The sequence below is a fragment of the Plasmodium chabaudi genome (assembly GCF_900002335.3).
Source record: "Plasmodium chabaudi chabaudi strain AS genome assembly, chromosome: 11".
Lineage (NCBI taxonomy): Eukaryota > Apicomplexa > Aconoidasida > Haemosporida > Plasmodiidae > Plasmodium > Plasmodium chabaudi.
Window position 1 is genome coordinate 647,668 of NC_030111.2, and position 24,976 is coordinate 672,643.

Sequence of the window (24,976 nt, forward strand, 5' to 3'; positions counted from 1 at the left end):
CTCTATTTATGTAACCATATTGCTTACTAATAAAAAACGAATTAATCATTGAGTTGTATTATAAATAAGATACGGATTTGTTATTTTTGAACATTGTTAAAATATCATTTGTTTTACACATTTTGACAAAAACGATAACAACAGTTATGCAACTTATGTAGATGCAAATTATGCAAAACATTATATTTGCGGAAAATAATAATAAAAAAAAATAAATCATATATATAGTTGGTAAAAAAGGGTTTCTTTTCTTCGTATGTCTTTGTAGAAAAGTTTACAATGTTTATTTTCACTTGTTTTGTAAAAGCGTTGATCATATATTATAGATACCAATTTAGGTTGTTCCCATAATTTTCAAACTTTTATAGAATACATTTATCGGCATCAAAATGAACAGAACCAGTGTCTTCAACGAGTAGATTAAGTAAAACTGGAAAATGATCAAACTTATCACTAGTAATGTGTTTCATCTGTTTTATGAATTCTTCTTTAGTGTCGATAAAAGAACCATATCCTCCATGAGCAGTAATATAATTTTCATATTTACTAAAATGGTATAAAGCTGATGGATTATTTAAATAAAATTGAGGATCTAACGGTTTATTAGTGGCATAATTGATTTCATTTTTTTGTTCTTCCCTTTTTTCTTTCGTTTCAAAGTCTCTACTTCCATATATTCCATTATTGTTTATAATAATAAGAACGATTTTTAGTTTGAGTCTACAAATAGTTTCGACTTCGTTACAAGTAAAACCAAAAGATGAATCACCTAAAATTGAAAATACTATACTATTTTTATTTTCTAAAGAAGCAGTAATAGCTGCATTCATTGAAACTCCCATCATTCCATTTATTTGTGGTATTACATAATTATATAATCCAAATTTGGGTAAATATAAAATTCCCATCATTAATGATATAGATCCTTCATTAGTAATGATTATTCTTTTGTTTACTTTTTTATTTAAAAATTTATTTTCCTTTCTATCATCAATTTTATCATTATTTTTGTTTTCATCCTCACTACTATCACTTAAATCACAATCATCGTCAATTTCAGAAAAGCTTTCCCAATTTATATTCTCAAAATTGTTATTACCTAGTTCGTTTGGTTTTTCCTTTTTACTACTGCTTACTAATTTTCTTTCCTCCTCTGACGTATATACTATATCGGATATGTTGTGAGCTTTAATTTGATCTTCATTGAGTAATTGAAAATAATTTGTAAAATATTTTTTATATTCTATTGAAATATCATTTTGTATAAAATAATAATTAATTAAGATGTTTCGTAGAATTAAAAAAGCTTGTTCCATAGTAAATGTATTACTATTTTTATCAAAAAACTGGGTTGCAATTCTTGTGCATATTTTATAAGTATTTTTCTTTTTTTCTTTGCTTAGAGTACTAATCCAATTTTCTCGACTATCCATGTTTTCCAATAATGTAGTATCCTCTTTCATAGTAAAATATAATTTTTTTAAAACGAAATATAGATCATGAAAAAAGAAATGATTATTTTTGTCATCATTTTTTGGAACCTCTTCGACATTATTCAAGTCGATACATATCATATTCTCTTTTTTGCACATTGGGAAATTTCCAAAATTGAAATAAAAATTGTATGGGCTACCAATAGAAATACAAAAATCTAAATTGTTAAAGAGAAAAGATTTACAAGAGTTTACATTATAAATATAATTTTCTTTTATAAAACTTTTTCCCATTGTGTTAGTATATATTGGAATTTTCAAAAGTTTCGATAATTTTAAAACATATTTTATGCCATTATTACAATTTGTCCCTACAAAAATAGCACCCTTACTGTTAGACTTATAAATTTGTTTTATCTGTTTTACTAAATTTATAAAATTTTTCATTTCCTCATCATTCATATGTGGCTCGACATTTAATCGATCTGTCTTTATAGCTTGATCATTGTCTAGATCAAAATATAGATTAACATTTTTTGAAACCATGTCCAATACATGAAAGGCTTGTTCGATATTCACTGTTTGACTTATCATTTTATAATCTAAATTTAAATAAACAGGGGCCTTATATTTAATAGCATGGTTTATGGCTTTATCAAACTGATCATAAAATGTGTCTAAAGAATTTGCATGATATACGGAATTACATATTTCTTTAGATTTATTTAAAAAATCCAATTGTGGAAAATATTGAAAATTATTATATTTGTCAAAAAGGGTTAAATTATTATCTATAAAATTTTCAAAAGATATTAATACCATAGGTAAATTATTTATTTTTGAATTGTATAAGCCACTAATTGTATTTATAAATCCTGGACCGGAACATGCAAAAACGATTCCAACTTTTTTTTTGTTTTGTGTATTAAAATAGTTTACATAATTAGAACATATAGCAGCATTTATTTCATTTCGAAAACTAATATAATAAATTTGATTTTTAATAAAACTTTTTATAATTTTATTTATAGGTATACCATATACTCCATATATATGATTTATTTCATATTTTTTAAAAATTATAGCAATAATATCAAAAATTGGAATATCTTTATTTTTTATAAGTTCAATACCTTCTGATACTTTTTTTCGTGATATTTTACCTGTATCTGTTTTTAAAAAATTATTAACAAAATATATATTTTTAGGTACTTTAAAATCGGCTAGTTCTTTTCTCATATGTTCTTTTAGTTCAAACCGTCTATGAAAATTATTTAAATTTAATTCTATACTTTTATTTACATCAAATTCGGTGTCTTCCTTAGCATTATCATTATTTTCAACAACTTTATTGCCCGTTTCAGTTTTCATATCTTCAGTAGTTTTATTCATATTATTGCTTCCCCCTGAATAAGCACTTTTAACGATTACTGAAGCGTTTATAATTTCACCATACACATCATCCTTTGATCCAAAGGTTATACAATCTTGTATGATTGGATGTGTTCTTAAAACATCGTCTATTTCATTTGGAATAATTTTTTCACCTCCTCTATTTATTATATCTTTAATTCGACCAGATAGAAAAAGGAAATTATCTTCATCAACATATCCTATATCTCCAGTTTTAAAAAAAGGTACATTTTCACCAATTTCTAAAAATTTATTATTTATCATATATTGTGTTTTATCTTTTATTGTATTAACATATACATATATATGATCATTATCTTTTATTTCTTTATAACCATACATAACATTTTTCCCATTAATACATATTTCTCCTAACGTATTATAATCACATACTTTTTTTTTTTCGGCATCATATATTACAACTCCAACATTAGGTATTCCTACACTTTTTAATTTTTTCATACATACTTTATTATTATCATTATTTATTAATTTATTTGAACTAACTTGATGGCATGCCTCAGTCATACCATATGCTTGATAAACTTGCGTTTCAAATTTTTCTTCAATTTCCTTTTCTAATAATTCATCTAAGCTTGAACTTGAAGTTCTAATAAACCTCAATTTATGTTGAACTTTTTTTTTATCACCATCTGTTCTTAAATAATCTTTTTCATATCTCAGTAATAAAATTTTTAATATTGTTGGTATTGCAGAAAAGTAACTAATATTGTAATCCATTATATTATTCCAAAATTCTGAAGCACTAAATGAATGCCCTAATTGAAATAATATATTTCCTTTCGAAAACAAGATAGGCATTAATACTCCTATCAATCCATGTACATGATATAAAGGCATAACTATAATTGTATTATCATTTTTATTTATATCATATGAATTTACAATATTTTTTATGGTTGTTTTTATATTATTATTAGTTAGTTGAACAATTTTTACTTTACTGGTCGTTCCAGATGTATGCAAATGTAGACATATATCATTCTTCGATTCGGAATTGTTTATAGCCTTGTCTTGTTTTTCTATCTCTCTACCATTTGGTATATAAGAGTATGTAAAATAAGGTTTTGTATTATTTTTTTTAATTTTTATCAATCCTATATTATTTTCTTTTGATAATTCTTCTAACGAATTAAGTACATTTTTATAATAACCATGTTTTTTTTTTATACTTGCATAGTTGTCATCATTTTCATCATAATCATGAACTATTATATATTTACAATTGTTAACCAAATATCTTTCATATTCTTCTTTCTTTAAATTCGTATTTTGTGGTAAACATATATTTTGATTAAAATTGATACTCAGAAATGACAAAACATATTCTATACTATTAAATAAAATAATAGATATTTCATCACCTTTTTTTATATTTATACTTTGAAAAAATTTTCGAAAATTTTCTATTTCTTCACATAATTCAGCATAAGAAAACCTCTTTTTATTTGTATTCAGATCTGTAATATATCTATCATTTATATTTTCGAGATTTAGGAAATTCTTCAAAGTATTTTCTGTATCCATCATTTTTTCTCTCTCTTGTTTCTTTGGTTTATTTTGTATTATTTCTACTTATAATCTATCTGATTGTTTTCGATATTTGTATGTTTTTTGGCATATGTTTTATTGTAATTGTGATAGATAATAGAAAAAAAATTAACCTAAAAATAAAAAATAATATAATTTTTTTTTTTATTCAATCAAAAATATGTATAAAATACGGGTTAAACTACACCAATGCATATGCACTTAATGATTGCCCTTGCTTTTTTGAGGATGTCGCAATTTTTTCATTTTTACAATTCAATATATGCAATATATTCGAACAATTTCATTTTTTTATGTTATATACTCCTTTTCAAATATCAAATGGTGTTAACTCGAATATTCCTTTTTATGACTGTTTAAACATGTTCCTATTTTTTTACTATTTTTCAAATTTATATGAACATTGCAGCTCTTTGCGTAAGTCACATTACTGGTGAGACTATTAAAACTACATGAATTTACAAAAATGTAAAATCCCCTTTTGACAAGGAAAAAAATATAATAGCTAAATTTTTATTCCACCTTGCAATTTTTCGATAGCATTTTTTTTGCAACTGAATATATTCATAAAATATGTAAACCATGGTATTTTTCCATTAAAATGCAATAATATAAATCAAGAAAAAATTAAAAGTGACAAAAAAATTATTGCAAAGTCATGTAAATATAGAGCTAGCCATTGTAGAGTTAACAAAATATATGAACATGCAGAAATAAATAGATATGCTTGTTACATAGAATAAATAACAAAAATATGTCCACACATATGTAATTTGGTTGTGAACAAATAAAATAATGTCCAGTTTGGCATACGGAATTAATAAAGAAAATCAATAAATTGCCCTTATTATTTTTAGGAAGATATATTTTGAAAAATGAAAAAAAAAATCCTTTTAAATAGTGTGCGAAACATAGAAAAGAGATTTTTTTTTACTAAACACAAAACGGAGCAAGTTAATAAAATAGTATATGACTACTTTTATACAGATATTAAAATTTACAATGTTATTGATGTCCCAGACATAAAAAAATTAATGTTTCGAGGGGAGAATAGTACTGCTACTATTCCAACTATTACTGATCATAATGTGAATGGTGATATTCTCAACAAGAATGAACAAGCTACATGCTCAATAAACAGCGATACCAAATTAGTTGAAAATAATATGAACGGCAATATAAATAATGATATATTTAACGAGCAACTTAAACATGTTGTTAATAACTATCTTTGTAATTATATAACTAATAGTAAATATTTTAATCATTTGTGTATTTTTTATATATATAATAATGAAAAAGATAAATTTTATGAGTTAATGAAAAAGTTTACTAATTATTGTTTTGGGTATGAAGACTTATTTATTTTGTTTTATTTAGTGTGTAAAATAAATTACAAGGACAAAGACATAATCCGTTATATGTTAAAAGTTTTTGAAATTTATTATTATAAAATTGACAACACTTTTTCATATAATATATCTAATTTGTTATTTTATCCTTATGATAATTTATATACTGCTATAAATAATTTGCCTTTATTTTATAAAATTAAATTGATTAATCTTGACAAGTATTACTTTGAAAAAATAAATAAATTGAAAGGAGACACTTTGGAAAAACTTACAGATCTTAGTCACGAAAACAGTACTGCTAAAGAGTTAGTAAAAAAGAATGGTGCAGGTGAAGAAGCTGAAAATAGTTTAGATATAGACAAGAATGAGAATCCTGATATTTCGGAAAATAATGAAAACACAATTTGTAATAAAATAGATGAAAGCGCAACAGGAAATGTTTTAGAAAATTTACAAGAGGTAGATATGGAAGCATATGAAAAACGAATATCAAAAGATAGTATAAAATTTATAAATTTAAATATAAAAAAAGAAAAAAAAAATATAAAAACAAAAGAAATAAAATATGAAGGACTTAAATTAAAAAGTTCATTGATCACACAAATAAAAAACCAAGTCGAAAGAAAAGAAATTAATCCCTTTGAAGCTAAAGAAATATTATCCATTTTTATTAATGATAATAAATTAGCTGAAAAAAATTATTATATGACAGACTTTATTAATAGTATTGTGAATTATTTCATTGAAAATGATAAAGATATTTTACGTAACAACTTATTGATTTTTCTCGTATTTTTAGACAATATAAAATATTATAGTAACAAAAAATTGAACAATAAAATAGAAGAATTATTACAAGAATACATACCAAGTATGCCAAAAATAAATGCGAAATATGTAGATGATTTTGTAAACGAGCAAGTTATCATGCCTAGTTACACAAATGGGCAAAATGAAACAACATCAAATGAAGACATATCCATTTTGAACCTACTATATAATCAAGAATATACATACAACTTTTCTCTATATGATGAGAATATATTTTACGAAAATAAAAGCCAGCATATAATGAATAAAATTTTTAAAAATTATTTTTTTCTCATATGCTATATTTTAAATTTACCCTTGAAATATCATATTTTAAAATCGTATATAAATTTATTTGACATATTTTTGGATATACTTAAAGGGCATAGAAATATTTATTATTCTTTCGAAATTTGTGACATATCTCTTATATGTACATGTTTTTTAAAAAAGAAAATAATAGACAATAAAATTGTTGGCAATTTATTTAACATTTTAAGTTACAAAATTGATGAGCTATTATTAAATATACCCAATCAAGATATCAACCCCAATTCAAGCATGTCTAATAATGAAAACCTAAACCCTCTTACTAAAAAAAATGAATATCCTTTACCATTAAATGATATTGTTATTTTTCTTCAATTTATTAATTATTATAATTTAAAATATGATAAATTATGTAAACAGCTAATTATGATATGCTTTAACAAATATCACCATTTAAATAATACACAGCAATTTATTTTTTTTAATAATATTGAAGCAATGAAAAAAAAAAATATGATGAGCGATTTAAAATATATTTTGGACTACTTTATGTATGACAAAAATATGCAATTTTTTTTAAACAAGAATAAACATATTCAAAAAGAATCCTTAGGATTTTTATTTGCTAATTAAAAAACCAAAAAAATCAAACCTTGAGAAATTATTTCAAAAGGTCCAAATAGCATAGTTTTAATGATAAGTGAAAGAAAATAAAACACTAATCATTAATTAATTATGATTAAAAATGGGAAGCAAATTTTATCATAATTATAGAGTTTCATATTTTTTCAAATGAGCATGAATAAAAATATAATAAAAAAATAGCTAGCTAAAAGAGGATAAATAACAACATATATTTTTAATAGGAAGACCCTCCAAAAAAAAACAAAAAAAAACACACCAAATAAATAAGCCTGTGCACAGGTGTAAAAATCAAGAAAGTATATAAGTGCATATAACATAAAGTTTAAATATTATTTCCTCCTTTAATTAAATAAAAAACAATATTATCACCAACTCTTAAATAAAAATTATGATATAAATAATCATGTTGTAAACCCTCTCTTTTTAAAAAAATATAAATCGGGTCATATTTATTTTTAATTATAAAATAGTTCCCCCATAAAAGGTAGCTCCGTTTCCCTAGTTTTCCTAAAAATTAAAATAAACAAAAAAAATAATAAATAAGTCAGACACAAGTATATGATGCATAGTTGATGGGGTAGTAGTAGGAAAAGTCGTTTACCTGGTTCAACGGCTTTGTAGGTAGACTTCATAATAGTTACATCCATTCCGGAATAAATAGTTTGGATATGTTTTAGGTGAGGAAGAAAACATTCAGAGGATATTAAATTTTTATCTTTTATTAAAGAATTATATTCAGTTGAATTATACCATAATTGATCATCAAATTGATTATTATATGTTAAATGTTTACTTAACTTATTTGGAAAAAAAGAAATAGATTTATAATTAACAGTACCTAAAAAATTATATAAATTTATAGGTATGCAAATATAATCATTTGGACATGCATCTTTATTAATTATATGTGAAATATTTATATCATCTCCATTATTATATGATATATCTTTATGTATTTCAATTGTTTTTGATGAATTGCTTTTTAAAACATTAAAATTAAAATATATACAATATGTTTCTTTTTTTTTATCATATATATATTTATGTTTGTATCCAAATCTGTTGTTGTATCCTGTGCAGCTTTTTTCAACCTATACACATGTGAAAAATAAAAACACATTAAATATGCACAAATTAGTAAAACAATAATAATTTTTTTTTTATGATATGCTTTTCTTTTTTTCTAACCTTTGCAATTAATATGCAATCGAGACGGGAAGAGGGCTTGTCCGTATATAAATATTCATATTTATAAAAATAATTAACTGGTTTGAAATAAGAATTGTACTCTTTATTAAATTTGGAATATATATTTAAACATATATAATCTAAAAAATCACTAACACATATATAAATAATTGAACATGTTCTTTGAAATTCAAGTAAATCATTACAAGCTAAAAATGATAATATATTTTGCAATATTTTTTTTTCCTTAAGTATGTTTAAAAATTTAGAATTGGTTTTTCTTTTGTCTTTTATGCATGTATTTTCACTAGTAGTATCTTTATTAATTTCACACTTTATATAATGAATAGGAATTTTTTTTTTCTTCTTTTCAACCATATTATCATTTTCGCATTTACATAATGAAGACTCATTTTTACCTTGCTTGTTCATATTAATTTTCACATATTTTAACTCTGTTTTTTTACTACAATTTTCATATATTTCAATAGGTTGAATTTTATTTAAATTAGTTTTATCTTCCACATTATCTGTTTCAATAGTTTTATTATAATCTGTCTTTTTTTTTTTTAATAATGTATTTTTTTTGCTTTCTTTATATTTAAAATGATTATCTTTTTCCTTCTTTTTGGTTTCTCCGTTTTGTTTTCCTTTATCCTCCAATGATAAAGTAGATTTTTTTTTTTTAATAAAATTTATATAATCAATTTCATCATTATCTATTAATTTTTCTACACTAAAAAAACCACTATAATCTAGTTCGAATTCTTTTTTTTCATTTTCATAATAAGTATTGTCTTCATTATGCTTGCTATTTGATGCTTGGACTTTTTTTTTTTTAACAAAGTTAATTTTAACTGTTGTCTCGACTGTTTCATCTTTTTCATTTATGATTTTATTTTGTCCAGTAGTTTGTTCATTTATATGAAATGGGCTATAGGACTCGAAAATATCATCATTTAAAATGAATAAATCATTTTCCGCTACTTTTGAAATATATATATTATCTTTTATTCCAATATTATTTTTTATTTTTATTTTATTCTTTATATCCTTATATAAAATTAGTTGCTTTTGCTTATTGTCCGATATTTTGTTTCCCATTGTAAAGGGATAAGCTATATCTCAAATTTGTATATGTATATATATTGTATATATATATGTATAATATGTGTGTGTATGTCGAAAAGACACTTAGCATGACGAAATATTTAAGTAACAAAATAATTAAATGTGATTAAAAGAAAATAGCAAAAGTAAATATAACATATAACAGACAAAATTACATATTATATATATAGCAAAATTATAATTTAAACGTATGTTTATTTTGTTACATTATTATTTATTTGTATTTTAAAATGGCATACAAAACTGTAAATGCATATATATACCTGGCTCTTTACATGTTTAACTTTATTATTTTTTTTATTTTTTTTATTATTCCCTTTGATTTCAATTATTATTTATTTTGAATTATTGCAGTTTTATTTCCACGTATTTTATCAAATTATTATGCATATATTGCAATACAGAGGAAAACAGAATGTATAGCAAATTTTTCAAAATTTTGGAAATATTTCATTATATATATAAAAGTTTGCATATTAATGTGTTTATAAATAATATGACAAATTTCAAAATTTGTTAAATGAAAATCATAAAAAAATAAAATATAGTAACAAAAAAGGTGTCAAAATGGGTATGAAAAAATGCAACAAAATATAGCAGCATAATATAATAGTGAAATAGTATACATGGGGAACCAAAAAAAAGAAAAAAAAAAAATATTCTTCGAATTTTTACACTTATTTTTTTTAATTTTTTAAACAATCAACGAAACTATTTTATATTTTGTGGTATGTTTTTTATTATTGTTTCATAAATTTCATGGATATTTTTTGAAGATACATTTTCTTTGCAGTCTTGTTTTAAATATGACAAATTTTGATTAGCAACAAAAAAGTTAATTATAAAAATGATTTTTTGTTTTATTTTTTTTTTCATATCTTTAAAATAGTTAACATACTGAATAATACATAATACACAAAAAAGGGCTGCTAATGAGGGTCCTTTCCTTTTTATTTCCACATTCATTATTTTTTTTTTCAATCCCTTTGAATGAGTATAGCATTTTTCGTCATTATTATAATTTTTATTAAAATGCATGTCTTTAAAAATTGGAAAGACAAGTGGAATTTGTTTCTTCTCTCTATCCTCCGTTTTTGTCGCTAATCCAAATAATATTGATATTATGGTTAAAAGATATTTACTATAAAATTTGTTTTTATTTATAATTTTTTTTTTTTTTTTTAAACTTAATTTGATGGAAAACAAACAATAATAGATATTAAAAAACAAATTAATTATTTCTAAAAATATATGGATGTTATTTTTTTTATCATAAAAATTTAAGTTTATTATATTTCCTGTATTCCCATTTTTCATTTCGCTGTCTGTTTTTTCTGAACCATCTTGATTCTTGTCATAAAATAAGGTACAAGATCCATAAAAGCTATTTACAAAATGATCGATTTGTATGTATATATCTAAGTTTTTATTGTGACGAAATATAAATAACTCGATTGGATTGTCAAATATTTTGAAATTTATTTCGCATAACAATTTTAGTAATAACTCATAAAAGAAATGTATTAAAACATCAATACTGTTTAATATATCTTTTTCGAAATATTCATTTTGTTTAACTAATAAATTTAGATAGTCATTTTTTGATGAAACTCGATTGTCTACTTTGGTTGTTTTACTTTTATAATCTGCAGTATCAGCTTGTACATCTTGGGTAGTGAAATTTTTTGGAGCAAGCCCCTTAAACCGTTTTATAGTAAAAAAGGAAATATCATTGTTTATTTTATTTTTAAAAACGGTGGGAATGTCCTTATGAAGTATGTCGTTATTATTCCTAGTGAGGAAATGAATGTGGTTCTTGTAACTGTGGATGGGTTGGCATATGCTTGTACTGCGTCTTGTTTTGTTCGTTTCGCTTGTTCTGTCCGCTTCGCCTGTCTTGCTTCCCGCGTTTTCTCCTCCTCGATTTGTAGACTGCAATGCACGACGTAACGATGAAAAAATTCCACAAAAAACGATTAAAAACTTTTTAGTGTGTGTAAAATATCCAAGATAAAAATAGGAGATAAGCATAAAGAATGCAAAATGATAATAAGAAAAATTGAAAGAATTTTGATCAAAAAAATATATATATATTTTAAAAAAATGTAAATATAAAGAATTATTTAAAACAATTAAATAATTCGAATTATCAAATGGTAATAATTTGTAACATGAGGTTAAAATATTTTTTATAAATGGATAATCAGCAAATAAAAAATATCCTTTTGTATGAAATGATAAAAAAAAACTTTTAAAAAAAAGAAATTTTTTAAAAAAGGGATTATTTTTAAATAGGAATAAATATAATAGGAAATATTCCTTCGGGATTTTATATTTATTTGATATTACATTTTCTAAAAAAAATATTTTATCTAAAAAATAATGATAAATTATAAGCATTATCACAAAATAATAATTAGCTCCATGTTTTATTAACTTAAATAACAAAAAAAAAATCATTGCATTATTTTCAAAATTTGTTTTATTTCTTAAAATGATAGTATAATTATTGTAAAAATGGTATACACTCTTTTTGAAAAGTTTTGTATAATTACAATCTTTGTAAATGTCTTTTTTTTGCTTAATTTTATTTTTAAATGGTCTCTTAATTAATAATAATAACATAAATAGTAATTCTTTTGATTTGTTTTTTTTAAAAATATTTAAAAATAACAACATCGTTTTTTTCCATTTCAGTTCTATCAACACATAGAACAATTTATATAAAATATTTATTTTTTTTTTTTTCAAATTTTTTTTACATAATTTTTTATCTCTTTTACTAATATATTCCACCAATTCAACACACAATTTTTCATCCCATTCGTTATGGATATATCTTATACTGTCCTTTTTCTTTTTTATGTTTGTATAACTATTGCTATCCCTACTTTTGTAATGCTTATATATCATACGTCTTTTGCACACACCGGAATGCTTGCCATACAAATTAAATACGCTATGAAAACCTGATGTCGTTTTTATTTTCTTCCATATTTTAAGGCAGCATAAGCAGTAGCATAATTTACTGTTACAACACAGGCAGTGGTATGACTTATCGTTACGACACAAACTTTTAAAGTTGCTTTCACATTTATCAACCTTATCAATATTGTCATATTTATTTTGAAAAAGTTTAGAGTATTTTTTTGGTATCCCTCTCCAGATTTTTTTTTTTTTTAAATAAAAATATTCCTCTAATTTCGCTTTGCATAAAACATAGGCAATCTTAATAAAATTGAATAAGTCTAAATTTTTATAATATATTAATTTACTATATTCATTTTTTTTTTTTTTTAAAAAAATATTATTCCTTAGGTTAATATACTCGTTTAGTGCGCCGTCAAAATGGGTAGCATACGTATTGGCTTCCATTCTGTTTGCTTGTTTCGTTTTTCGTTTTACTAAGCTTGCATTGGGTTTTTCCAAGGTGGTGGCCTTTTCTAAAGTAGTGACCTTTTCCAAGGTGGTGACCTTTTCCAAATTGGTGGGCTTAATTTTACTTTTTTTGCAAAAGCATACATGGGCTTGCACTTCATCTTCTTTCTCAAATGTGTCTGGGTCGTAACTCCACAAACGTAAATATTTTTTTTTCTCACTATTATCCAAAATTGGATTCTTTTTATTTATTTTAATATAATTAATATAATCACATAAATAATTAAAATTACAAAATTTTTTAACAACCAATTTTGGATTAACATATTGGTCAGTGGTTATAGTATTATATATTCCTAATAAGATATCTAACAAAAATATATTATTACTTTGAATTAAATTATTTAATTTTTGATAATATTGTATATCTGTATTTGCTACGAATTTTATAGTACGCTTACAAAATTTATGTTCTTGATTAGGTACGTTATTTTGTTTATAATTATTTTCACTATTCTCGTCTTTACACTTTTGATTGTTTACATAAAAAGAATGTATCCACATATTGTTATGAAAAAATGATGATAATATTTCAAATAAAAATAAATATTCATATAATTGTTTATATTCATTTATATTGATAATATATACTCCTTGTAATATTTTTTTATATAAATATAATTTATTTGTAAATTTAAACAAGTCTTCAATAGTTAGCCTTTTTTTTATATATTCTAAATTATTCATATTATTTCGTTCCTTTTTAATATTCTTTATTAAAAAAATTGTTTTAAGAATATTATCAAAATGTTTGCTATTACACTTGTTATTTCTCAAATTTGTAGACCTTGGAATAAAAGGTAAAGCATCCAAAGTAGGAGCTTCTTTCATTTCGTTTGCTTTATTATGAGTAACCATGTCAGTATTGTTTTTATTTTGTTCGTTCTCTAATTTATTAGCTTTACTCAAACTGGTACCAAAATAAATTGCATATTTCCCAGCTCTTTCTTTTATCAATTTTAATAAAGAATTTTTCCCAATTTTATATTTTTTTTTTCGATTTAAAAATTTAATATCATTATAAATCGTAAGAATCCTTTTATTTTCGTCTTCTTCCATTTTAAAAAGTCGTAAGGCAAGCATAGAACTCATATTTCGATGTAGTCCCATTGATTTTATAATGGTACGGTTTTTAATTTTAAAAAATAAGCCATTTTTAACACCAATTTCAGGATAATTATACAAGCATAAACTTTTTTCCAAATGGATACCACTCCTATTACACATTTTGTAACGAGATCTATACTTCGTATACTTCCTTATGACATGCAAGTTATTCTTTTTACTTTCTATGCGCACGTGATTTGTTCCTTCATCAGCATGCACAATATGGGTGTTTCCATATTTAGAGCTGCTTTTATATGAACTATTTCTTAGATCGTTTTTTTTTTCATTTTGTGATGATTTATTTGGATGTTGGCTTGAAAGAATTGGGAAATTTGTAAATGCATTATTATTTCTATGTGTGTAATTTGAAATTATAATTTCAAGGTATAAAAAAATATAAAAATAATATAAAATTTGTAATAATAAATATTCATCATTTTGAATAAACTTAATAAATACGTCTGCATTTTTTATGTCCTCTTGATTAATTAAAAGAAAGTTTTTGTTGTCTTTTTTAAAATATGTTTTATCAATATTTGGAAATACGACATTAGCTATAATATTTTGAAAAATGTATTTATATTTCTCTATAACAACTTTTAATATTTTATAAAATTTTTTGATTTTTTTAATATTAAAATGGAAAAATAAAAATATATTGCCACTAATATTATATGTATTATTACAAAAAAAATATAAGTCTTTTTGATATATACAACTTTTATCAGTTAACAAAATATTATTTTTATCATTTTTAGATTGATTAAATATTTTTTCGATATTTATTTTTATACATTCTATATTTTTTACGAAACAATTTTTAGCACTTTCAAAAGTGGATACACTAATTATGTTGTCATAACTATTTATATCCTTTTCAATAAAATTAAAAAAGCTGGAGTCATAATATTTTGATCCTGTTTCTTTTCGCTCATCTTTTATGCAGCTTTGAAAAATATTTATAAATAAGTAAAAGATTAAAATATTCGATTTGTCTAGTTCGTTTATTTTCTTTTTTTTAATGTGATAAATTATATATTTTATTAATTCATAATTCTGTTCAAAATGAGTTTCGCACAAATAAAAATTTATTCCGCTCCTACTGCGATCGCTATTTATTCCGCCTGTTTGGTAATAATTCGGATAGATAAGCATACTTTCTTTCATATTAAAATTAAAATATATATCATCATTCATATTTTCACTATAATATAGCATGTATATTTTGTTTCCATTTTTCATTGAATCAATTATGGTATCATGCAGTAAGCAATCTTTATACCTGTTTTTATTTTCAGTTGTGTTTTCCATTTTGTATGCACAATTTAATGATGTGCTATATCTATTGGGACTTTCATTTGTCTGGCTATGCTTACTATTTTTATCATTTATAAAGTTTGGAGAAGTGGAAATGTTTACTTCATCTATCTCTGGTCGTAAAACCTTCGCATTTAAATTCATCATCTCTTCTATATCTATCGTTTTAATGTTAATTATAAATATTTTCTTAGTTTTCATCCTGTTTAGTATTTCTTTCGTATCATTTAAATTGTTTAAAATAAAAGATAAACATTCGATGATGTTGTTATTTCTTTCATTTTCGAATTCATTTTTTTTCAACTCATCTTGTAATTTATCATTTATAAAATTTCGAATATTATTTATGTCTTTAGCTAAACTTTCTTCATCCAATTTCTTTTTTTCTTCATAATATGAAAGACCGCTAGCTGTGTGTGCATTTTTATTTTTATTTAAAAAGTAGGAAAAAGGATTTGTTTGCTCAAACAGAATAAAATGAGAATTTGTAAATTTGTAACAAACATTTGCATTAGGCTTTAATACTAAATTAAAGTTTGTAAATTTTTCCAATATCTCATGTATTATTGTAATAAAATATTTATTATTAATAAAATATTTTTTATAAAAATGAAAAGAAAAAAAAACATTTTCGGCTTGATCGCTTGTTGTATTATGGCTAGTATTATAATGGGGTATGTTGAAAAATAAAAGATAAAAAAAATAATATGAAGGATAATAAAAAACTAAAGTATTTATTACCTTTTCATCTTTACTTAACCATATACGCCCATTTTGTCGTAAACTTAATATTGTGTTAGTATTTATTTTTTTTTTTTTTGCTTTTAAAAATACAGATTTATAATAATTTTTATTTTCCTTTTTCCCTATATTTTTAAAACTATTTATTTTGTTTTCTCTTTTTAAAATAACATCTTCCAAACTAATAATCGTATTATACTTTTCACATGTAACTAAAATATTATTTCTTGATATTTCGATATTATTAATTGAACCATTTGTTTTATCAATAAGTAATATACAATCCTCTTCATTTTCTATTTTTAATTTGTTGTTTAAAATGAAACATGACAATACCCCGTCTAAATCTCCAATAAATAAGTATACCAATTGATTCTTTTCACTTATTAAAACGTTAATACTGCTTATACTACTTTTGTGATATTTATTTTTTAATATATAAATATTTTTTTTCAAACATTTGGGTCCCACTTCTTTGCCTGTTATTAATTTATTTCCCTTTATGAGGAATAGTTCACCATTGCTTGTCCCATGAATGAGCAACTTAAACTTGTCTACAACAAAAATCTGCGAAAAGGAAAGTAAAAAAAGAATCAGCATGGAAATATAGGAAAAAAATATAGCATATACATATGCGTGTGTATTGGCATCGATTTTCATAATGATTAACCTTTGTAATAACTTCAGAGGTTCGGCTTTTAATTAGATTTACAAAATGAAGGTGATCAAATAGGCATGTCCCCTTTTTCTTAAAAATATATATTCTTCCATTTGTTGAACCAATATAAAAATATAGTTTATTAGCATATAGGGAAAAAAACAATATTTCATCATTTTGATTTCTTTTATTCCCATTTAATTTGTATAAAATAGAAAATGCTTTCATTTTTTAATACTAGGCATCTTAATCTATTTGTTTCTAAAATACATAATTCACTTGTCTTCATGTTTATCTTTATATTTTACCTTATATGAATTATGACAAAGAGCAGCACAAACAGATATGTACAAATGGTGTGTATTATATGTTTACTAATTATGGGCATATTTTTGTCTTGATCCACAATATATTGTGTATAACCATTGCTAATTATTTATTATATAGCTATATAACTGTGTAGTTGTTATATTAATGAATATTGTTTATCATACTATTTTGGAAGCACATTATGTATTTTAAACTTTTTATGTATTAACAAGTCTGCTTTAAAAAGAACATCCATTTTATGGGAATGAAATTTTTAATACTTTTATAGAATTGGGTAATACTACATATGTATATAAATATTTTGATGACTTTTATTTTATTTGAATTTCGATTTTTTTTTCAAAATCCATATCTTTAAAAATGGGATACTGCTATACAAATGTATACATATCCATATTTTGGATGTTTGAAAAAATTTAATTATTTTTTTAATTAACAAAAATACAAACTTTGACTTTATCTTTCGTTTTTCATTCTTGTTTATTTATTCCTATCTAATAATCATTGTTTTTTTTAAGCAGCCTTTTTATTGTAGTAGAAAATATATGCGCATAATTATTTGTATATTATTTACGCCCACCAGCAAAATTTGAAGGATTTAAAAAAAAAATTTAATTCGTAAATATACATATATATATACATATTTTTATTTAGTAAAAAATGATAATAACAAAATTGAAAATTTCCCAAAAATAAAGTAATAACAACAATAATATATTTATTGTTTTATTATACATATTGGTATTAGCAAAAATTATGAATATTGAATTAAATTATATTTTATGAAAATTAAATAGTTTTCTTTTTTTATGGGAATATTTACATCAACTGCAATCAATTTGAATTAAATATAACAAGGAGAATATGCGATAATAGTTAGTAAAAGGTTTATTACCACTTCTTTTTCATCATATATTATATATAGAGAGAAAGAAGTTTGTATTGGCTAATCCAGTTAAAGGAAAAGAAGGACTACCAAATAAAGCAATGCGAAATGAAGAACAAAATAATAACAGTTTAGAAGCTAACTTATACAAAGTTCAATCAAAATTATAGTACAGCGTAAATATTCAGCTTGATGATAATACAATATATTTATACAGTGAACGATTTCCCATTGCATACTTTTTTTCTGGGCAATGAAACTTTGTAGTGTAACTATTTTTGGGTAGCAATAGGACTGTGTATATATGAAATTTTCATAATTTTTCATAAAAATTTCACAAATTTTCCTACCTTTGCAATTTCTCTTAACCTACTACTTTGCGCTTCATGCTCAGCGCACACATATACAGATTCATAATATATAACTTAGTATAGCACGTCAACAAAATGGATTTTCAAAATCGAGTGGGCCATAAAACAGGTAGTGGCATGCCACAAACCAGAGAAGATATAAATCAAGAAAGAAAAGAGAGATTAAAACAATTAGCTTTAGAAAATATTGATATAACTAAAGATCCTTATATATTGAAAAATAATGTTGGTATGTTTGAATGTAAATTATGTTTAACTTTGCATAATAATGAAAGTTCATATTTGTGCCATACCCAAGGAAAAAAACATCAAATTAATTTAGCACAAAGATTGTTAAAAGAAAAAAATGAATTGATGACTAATAAATCAAGTAAACCACCACCTGAACAAAAAAAAATTGTAAAAATTGGAAAACCTGGATATGATGTTACAAGAGTTCGAAATAAAAAAAATCAACTTGGAATATTATTTGAATTATCTTTTCCAAATATAAAAGAAAATACTAAACCCAAATTTCGATTTATGTCATCTTTTGAACAAAAAATTGAACCAGCTGATAAAAAATATCAATATCTATTATTTGCTGCCGAACCTTATGAAACTATTGCTTTTAAAATACCAAATCTTGATATAGATGAAAATGACGATTTTTACTATAAATGGTTTGAAAAAAAAAAAATTTTTGTTATGCAAATTCATTTTCTAAAACATCCTAGCCATTTTCCTATTCGAAACAACCCTAATATTTTACCAGCTCATATGCAGTGGTAATACTTACAGCCTATATTTCATATTATTGACATAAATAGAGCTTCTAATTTTTTTTTTGTTTTTCAATTCTAATATAATTAATTATTATATTTTTTAACATAATATAGTATGCCATTTTTACAGCATATTTGTTTTCTTTGTTTCTATACATTTATTTTTTTTGAAAGATTTAATTATAAAAGCATGTAATTTGAAATGTTTGATTTAATATTGCATTGGAATGATATACATGCACATAGTGTGTCTTTGCATACACTATGGATTGCCTGTTTTTCATTTCTATTATATCAATGTGATTATCATAGCGTTTCTCTATTTCAATTATTATTATTTTCTATGTATATATGCATTTTTTTGGTACCGATCAAACTTTACATATATATATATATATATATATATATATATTCATTATATGTACATAAAAAGTGGATATATATTATGGTCTACAATTTTTTATGTAGAAGAAAAAAAATTAATAAAAGTAACTATCATAATAACAGTTTCAAAATTTTAATCACTAGATACATTGCTTAACGTATAGTTATTACAAAATATAAATGATAGCTGCTATCAATACAAAAACATACATTAATTTAGCGCCTATGTTACTATTTGAGATTAACAATGAGTAATATTTTTTGCAGCCTTCTATATCTTTGCTAACTACACTTTGCTTAAAATTTATAAATAAGGTTTCGCGATATATTTGCCTATCCCTTGCAGTTTTGTGCTTTTTTAATGCAGCATCATTCGTATTACCACTTACAGGTATCATACATTTATTCAAGAAATCGTCTAATTGATTAACGTGAAATATGCCTTCGGTTATTTTATCTAATGTAATAAAATTTTCTGTACTATCAATGTTATTTTCCATAAGTGATGCATGCACTTTAGCCAAGTTGTCTAATTTTTTAAGAGTGTCTTCATTCTGTAAAATAGTATTATCTTGTGTAGATGCATTATGGCCTTCTTTGCTTATGTCATTATCTTGTATAATGAAAACCGCGTCAGTAATAGGAGCATTGATTGTATTTTGTATTAAATCACATTGATTCAATTGGGCTTCAAACGACCCTTGTGCTAATTCAATTCCAGCTGAATGTATTTTATTTACACTTCCATATAAATCAACCATTAATTTAATAGTACTATCCTTGTTTTTATGTTTTAAAAAATGTATTTGCATAAATATATAACCATGTCTAAAATTGTCCATGCTTACATCAATTTTTTCATTATATAAACCATATAATTCATGCATAAATTTTGTATATTTGTTCAAATTAGCAGAAAATGAATTACTAATCTCTCCAATTTGGTTATATAAATAATCTTTGTTATCTTCTATATATCGTGGTTGGTGGTCGGTCGTATTATCGGAACACACGTTTGGGATCTGATAATTGTCATACTCATTTTGCTCATGCAATATAGTTTCATCGGGATACACTTCATTTAAAATGATGTCTAGATCTTCAGTGTCTATTATTACTTCATCTGCATTGCCAAGGCCACTTATCGCATTCAAATTCAAAAAAGAAAATATAAGGAACAACAATAGGAAAGTACATATTTTTACCATTATCGTATTTTTGTTTGAAAAATAAAATAATAAGTCTTAAAAGAAACAAACACACTAAAAAATTATTATTATAAATATTTAATTGTCAATAAAACAATGAATTAAATATTTTTTAAATATAAAACAAAGTAACAATAACAAATTCCTTTAAGAATGTTTTGATATTACAAATAAATGTTAATTTAAACAAATTGTTTTTAAAAGAATGTAGAAAATGTTGTCATAAAATAAGCAATTAAAGAAACAAATAAAATTTAAAGAATATTTTATATTTTTTTAACAAGATATTAAAATATATTTCAAAAATAATATTCACTAAAAATCGATATTATAAAAAAATGTATATATTAATTACTTATTATTTGTTTTTTTTTTTTATTTTAGTCATATTGTTTTTTTTTATTTTGGTCATATTTTTTTTTTTTTGAGGAGATTCTTTCGTTATTTTCCTTTTTGGTGCTACATGGCTAGTTGGTACTACATTGAAGATCTGAACATACATGTTTACAACCATATAATATATGTACATATATATATTTGTGTGTGCAAATAGTTTTATGGGCTTTCTATCTTTTAAGTATTTTGGGTAGCTATTTTTGTTTTTTTTTTCAGGTAGCTAAAAAATCGCTATATTGTCTATTTTTTTTTTTTTTTTTTAATGCATACTTTGGATTTCAATAAATGCCATTATTCTTATCCAAATGCATATACACACATAGATCGAGCTTATTAATTAGTACATAAACATGCTCATATGTATATATTCATAGAGATAAATTTATGCATATATCAGTATGCTTTTTTCATATGCTTATATGGATATAATATATATTATTCATTATTCATTGGTGATTTTTCGTTAACGAAAAAGAATAATATTTGTTATTTCCCTTCCCATTGAAATAATTCAAGATTCACAAGTTCGTGCATATTTAAAAAGAGAGTGATTCAGCATAAATTACATATTCTATATTTTTCTTATTAAAAACAATTTATTTCGATATGTTTTATCTTAATTTTTTTTAATTATAGAGATGGGTGAATATGCCCAATTTGTAAAGATACAATAAAAATGCATATTAATGGGCTTATAAAAATAATATGTCTATGCCAGATCTTCTGTAGGCATTTTCATTGTATATATGCATGCATATTATTATGCTTTATTAATATTTTGATGTGTGTGCAAACAGAACAGGGCACATCATTTAGAATTAGCTAAAAATTATCATATTTTATATAGCGATAATATAAGAACAAAGAAAAAGCGTTTCATTTTGAGTTATTACCAGTTTTACAATGGTTCCTCTAGTAGCATTTTGAAAATTTTATATATGATGATATACATATATGTACACATGTTTCCCTTTTATTGTATATTTTTATTAAATAAAATACTGACCTAATAATACAAATGGCTTTTCGCCGTTAAATATATTTTATAAAATACTTTCAACAATAATAATATGAATCATTTTAATTTTATTAGGTTATTTTTTTTTTTAAAAAATTAATAGCATAGTCTTATACCCGTCCCACTAGCGCACGCGCCCAAAAAAAATATTATATGAGTAAATAAATATAAAAACATAATGGGAAAAAGGAACAATAATTTCACCATTTAATATTTGTTGACTACAACAAAAGTATATTTAAAAAAAATTATGCAATGAAAAAATATAATAAATGTTATTTGAAATATAGGGAATGAAATAAAATATAACAATATATATATTATCATATATCCATTACCCACTTTTGAGTAAAATAGTAAGCAAAATTGTGAATAAAATTTGCATATAATTGAAATGTATAATATATTATTAAATCATTCATCAAAAAGAATTTTTAAATATTCAGAAACAATAATTTATGTGGCCCTTTACACATATTATATATATACATATAACACATTGTAATGTATACATTTGACTTTTTCTTATAGAAAATGCCTTAAACAGCTAAAGAAGGCGCCTCTTTATTAATGAACAACCATAAACGCGCTTTATTGAGTATTTTCTCCGCTTAGCTTATTTTCTTACTTTTTAATTATATATATTTTTTATGTGTTTTTTAAATGTTAAATCTTATTCCCAAAAAAATCCCATCAACCTCTTTGCTCTATGGGAAAAGACCAATCCAAAGGATCCAAGTTGGTAAGATGCAAAGCCATAAAAAATTCCATAAAATGCACACAGATATACATATTAATAATGGATATGCTTACACATATATAGATGACGTATGAACCAGTTTTATGCTTCTCCACCTTTTACATTTCATTTTAGGGAAAGATAAACATGTTTTGGAATTATGCTTAAGCGACGTGAACTCGATTTATAATGATATTGACACTAGTACCGAATTACAAAATAAGGATTATAATCCATTAAAATTTAATAAATATATAAAATACAAAATGTCTGCTTTAGATTTAATTGAAACTTATAAAAATGAAGAGAACAAGAAAACAGCATTAACAAATGTTAAATGGTACTCTAAAATTCGGGATTATTTTTTTATAAATTTCAGCAAAAATCAAGTTGAATTAAAAGAAAAGATTGTTCCCAATTTTTTCTACCCAATTGAAAAATGATATCCTTACTATGTTATATTAATTTTTTTGCTTTCTTTACTTTTTTCCCATTACAATTTATTTAAGGGGCCCTGTTTTATTATATGTTTGTTGTAGTAGAGAATATAAATTATGTAGCAGTTTCGTTGCATATTTGATATACCTACTGCATTAATGTAAATCTACATTTTTTTAAACAAAAACTTTTTTCTTTTTTAATAGTAAAAGATAATATATATATTTTTGAGCACACTATGTAGGAGCATTTATAAATTTGTGTGTAAATAAATATTTTGGGGGTATGCCATAATATGGTGAAAACACATGTATGTATATATGTATGTCTATGGTATAACATTTGTTAATGAATGTAAACTTAAACAGGATTTGTATTGGAAATATTATTACCTGAATCATTTTCTATTGCTATACGCTCTTCATCATTGGTAAAATAAAAATAAGTACTCCATTTGTTTTTGTCATAAAAATCAAAATTCATAGGTTTAACTGGTAATATATCATTCATAGAAAATGTGATAACATTCTTTGCTTGTTTATTATTTCCATTGTTATTTATTTCATCATTTTGATTTTCTTTTTTTTCAGGAACTAGTGCATCATCAGCTTTATGCTCCCATTTATTTTCCAACAACTTTTTATGATAATAATATTTTGAATTAGCAACATCACGAAATTCTCTCATTCTTTTTATATTATTAAATGAATTTATTACATTATTTTTTTCGTCTATAAATAGGTTTATTATTTCTTGTTCGGATAAGTCTTGAAAAAATTTGATTTTATTTCTAGGAACATATGTGATTATTACATTTTTTAAATGTTTCTCATTTGATAATATATTTAAAGCATTTCTAATAAATTCCTCTTTATTTTTATATACAATAAAATTGTCTGTTAATAATTGGGCAATATTTTCCATTTTTATTATTTGGTCATAAACAATATCATTTTCATAAATATAAGCCTTCAATTTTAAATACCGGAAAAAATTGTTAGTCCATACCCAATAGATTTTATTAACATAATTATCCATAAATTCAACATCCTCTTCTGAACATTCATCAATTTCATTCACTATACTTTTTATTTTTTCATAATCTTTCAATTCAGAGCAAATAATATAAAAAGATAGTAAATAAAATATATATAACCCCAGTAGCTTCATTTTAGACACATTTTATGGAAACTGTATGGGGGATGAAAACTAAAATTAATAACAAAGACAAGAGCCAAATTGAAATAGAAACAAGAAAATGCAGTGTCACACTATTTTCAAACGCTTTATAAAAAATACTTTTTTTAAATTATATAAAACAATCTTATTATTTTTAATAATTATTCTGTGTACATAATAAAACA

The 24,976-nt window shown here is 23.2% G+C and overlaps 8 protein-coding genes across 8 annotated transcripts; 3 read left to right on the plus strand and 5 right to left on the minus strand.

Moving 5' to 3' along the window:
- Positions 1-362: 362 nt before the first annotated feature.
- PCHAS_1118200 (acyl-CoA synthetase, putative) lies at positions 363-4,397 on the minus strand (the record flags this gene model as incomplete). Its single annotated transcript, XM_739039.2, has 1 exon — positions 363-4,397. One exon carries the CDS (start codon positions 4,395-4,397, stop codon positions 363-365), a length of 4,035 nt encoding a protein of 1,344 aa, XP_744132.2.
- Positions 4,398-5,293: 896 nt separating this feature from the next.
- Positions 5,294-7,486, plus strand: PCHAS_1118300 (conserved Plasmodium protein, unknown function; the record flags this gene model as incomplete). The annotated part of the gene is made up of 1 exon (XM_738154.2): positions 5,294-7,486. The coding sequence occupies one exon, from the start codon at positions 5,294-5,296 to the stop codon at positions 7,484-7,486; it is 2,193 nt and encodes a 730-aa protein (XP_743247.2).
- Positions 7,487-7,820: 334 nt separating this feature from the next.
- On the minus strand, positions 7,821-9,790 carry PCHAS_1118400 (conserved protein, unknown function; the record flags this gene model as incomplete). Its single annotated transcript, XM_016798590.1, has 3 exons — positions 7,821-8,005; positions 8,100-8,589; positions 8,687-9,790. 3 exons carry the CDS (start codon positions 9,788-9,790, stop codon positions 7,821-7,823), a joined length of 1,779 nt encoding a protein of 592 aa, XP_016653978.1.
- A 738-nt stretch (positions 9,791-10,528) lies between these two features.
- PCHAS_1118500 (conserved Plasmodium protein, unknown function) lies at positions 10,529-17,306 on the minus strand (the record flags this gene model as incomplete). The annotated part of the gene is made up of 2 exons (XM_016798591.1): positions 10,529-16,987; positions 17,091-17,306. 2 exons carry the CDS (start codon positions 17,304-17,306, stop codon positions 10,529-10,531), a joined length of 6,675 nt encoding a protein of 2,224 aa, XP_016653979.1.
- Positions 17,307-18,740: 1,434 nt separating this feature from the next.
- On the plus strand, positions 18,741-19,436 carry PCHAS_1118600 (splicing factor 3A subunit 2, putative; the record flags this gene model as incomplete). The annotated part of the gene is made up of 1 exon (XM_737363.1): positions 18,741-19,436. One exon carries the CDS (start codon positions 18,741-18,743, stop codon positions 19,434-19,436), a length of 696 nt encoding a protein of 231 aa, XP_742456.1.
- A 544-nt stretch (positions 19,437-19,980) lies between these two features.
- On the minus strand, positions 19,981-21,021 carry PCHAS_1118700 (secreted ookinete protein 25, putative; the record flags this gene model as incomplete). Its single annotated transcript, XM_736651.2, has 1 exon — positions 19,981-21,021. One exon carries the CDS (start codon positions 21,019-21,021, stop codon positions 19,981-19,983), a length of 1,041 nt encoding a protein of 346 aa, XP_741744.2.
- A 2,077-nt stretch (positions 21,022-23,098) lies between these two features.
- On the plus strand, positions 23,099-23,617 carry PCHAS_1118800 (ATP synthase-associated protein, putative; the record flags this gene model as incomplete). The annotated part of the gene is made up of 2 exons (XM_016798593.1): positions 23,099-23,177; positions 23,310-23,617. The coding sequence occupies 2 exons, from the start codon at positions 23,099-23,101 to the stop codon at positions 23,615-23,617; spliced, it is 387 nt and encodes a 128-aa protein (XP_016653980.1).
- Positions 23,618-23,972: 355 nt separating this feature from the next.
- PCHAS_1118900 (conserved Plasmodium protein, unknown function) lies at positions 23,973-24,782 on the minus strand (the record flags this gene model as incomplete). The annotated part of the gene is made up of 1 exon (XM_738276.1): positions 23,973-24,782. The coding sequence occupies one exon, from the start codon at positions 24,780-24,782 to the stop codon at positions 23,973-23,975; it is 810 nt and encodes a 269-aa protein (XP_743369.1).
- Positions 24,783-24,976: the final 194 nt, after the last annotated feature.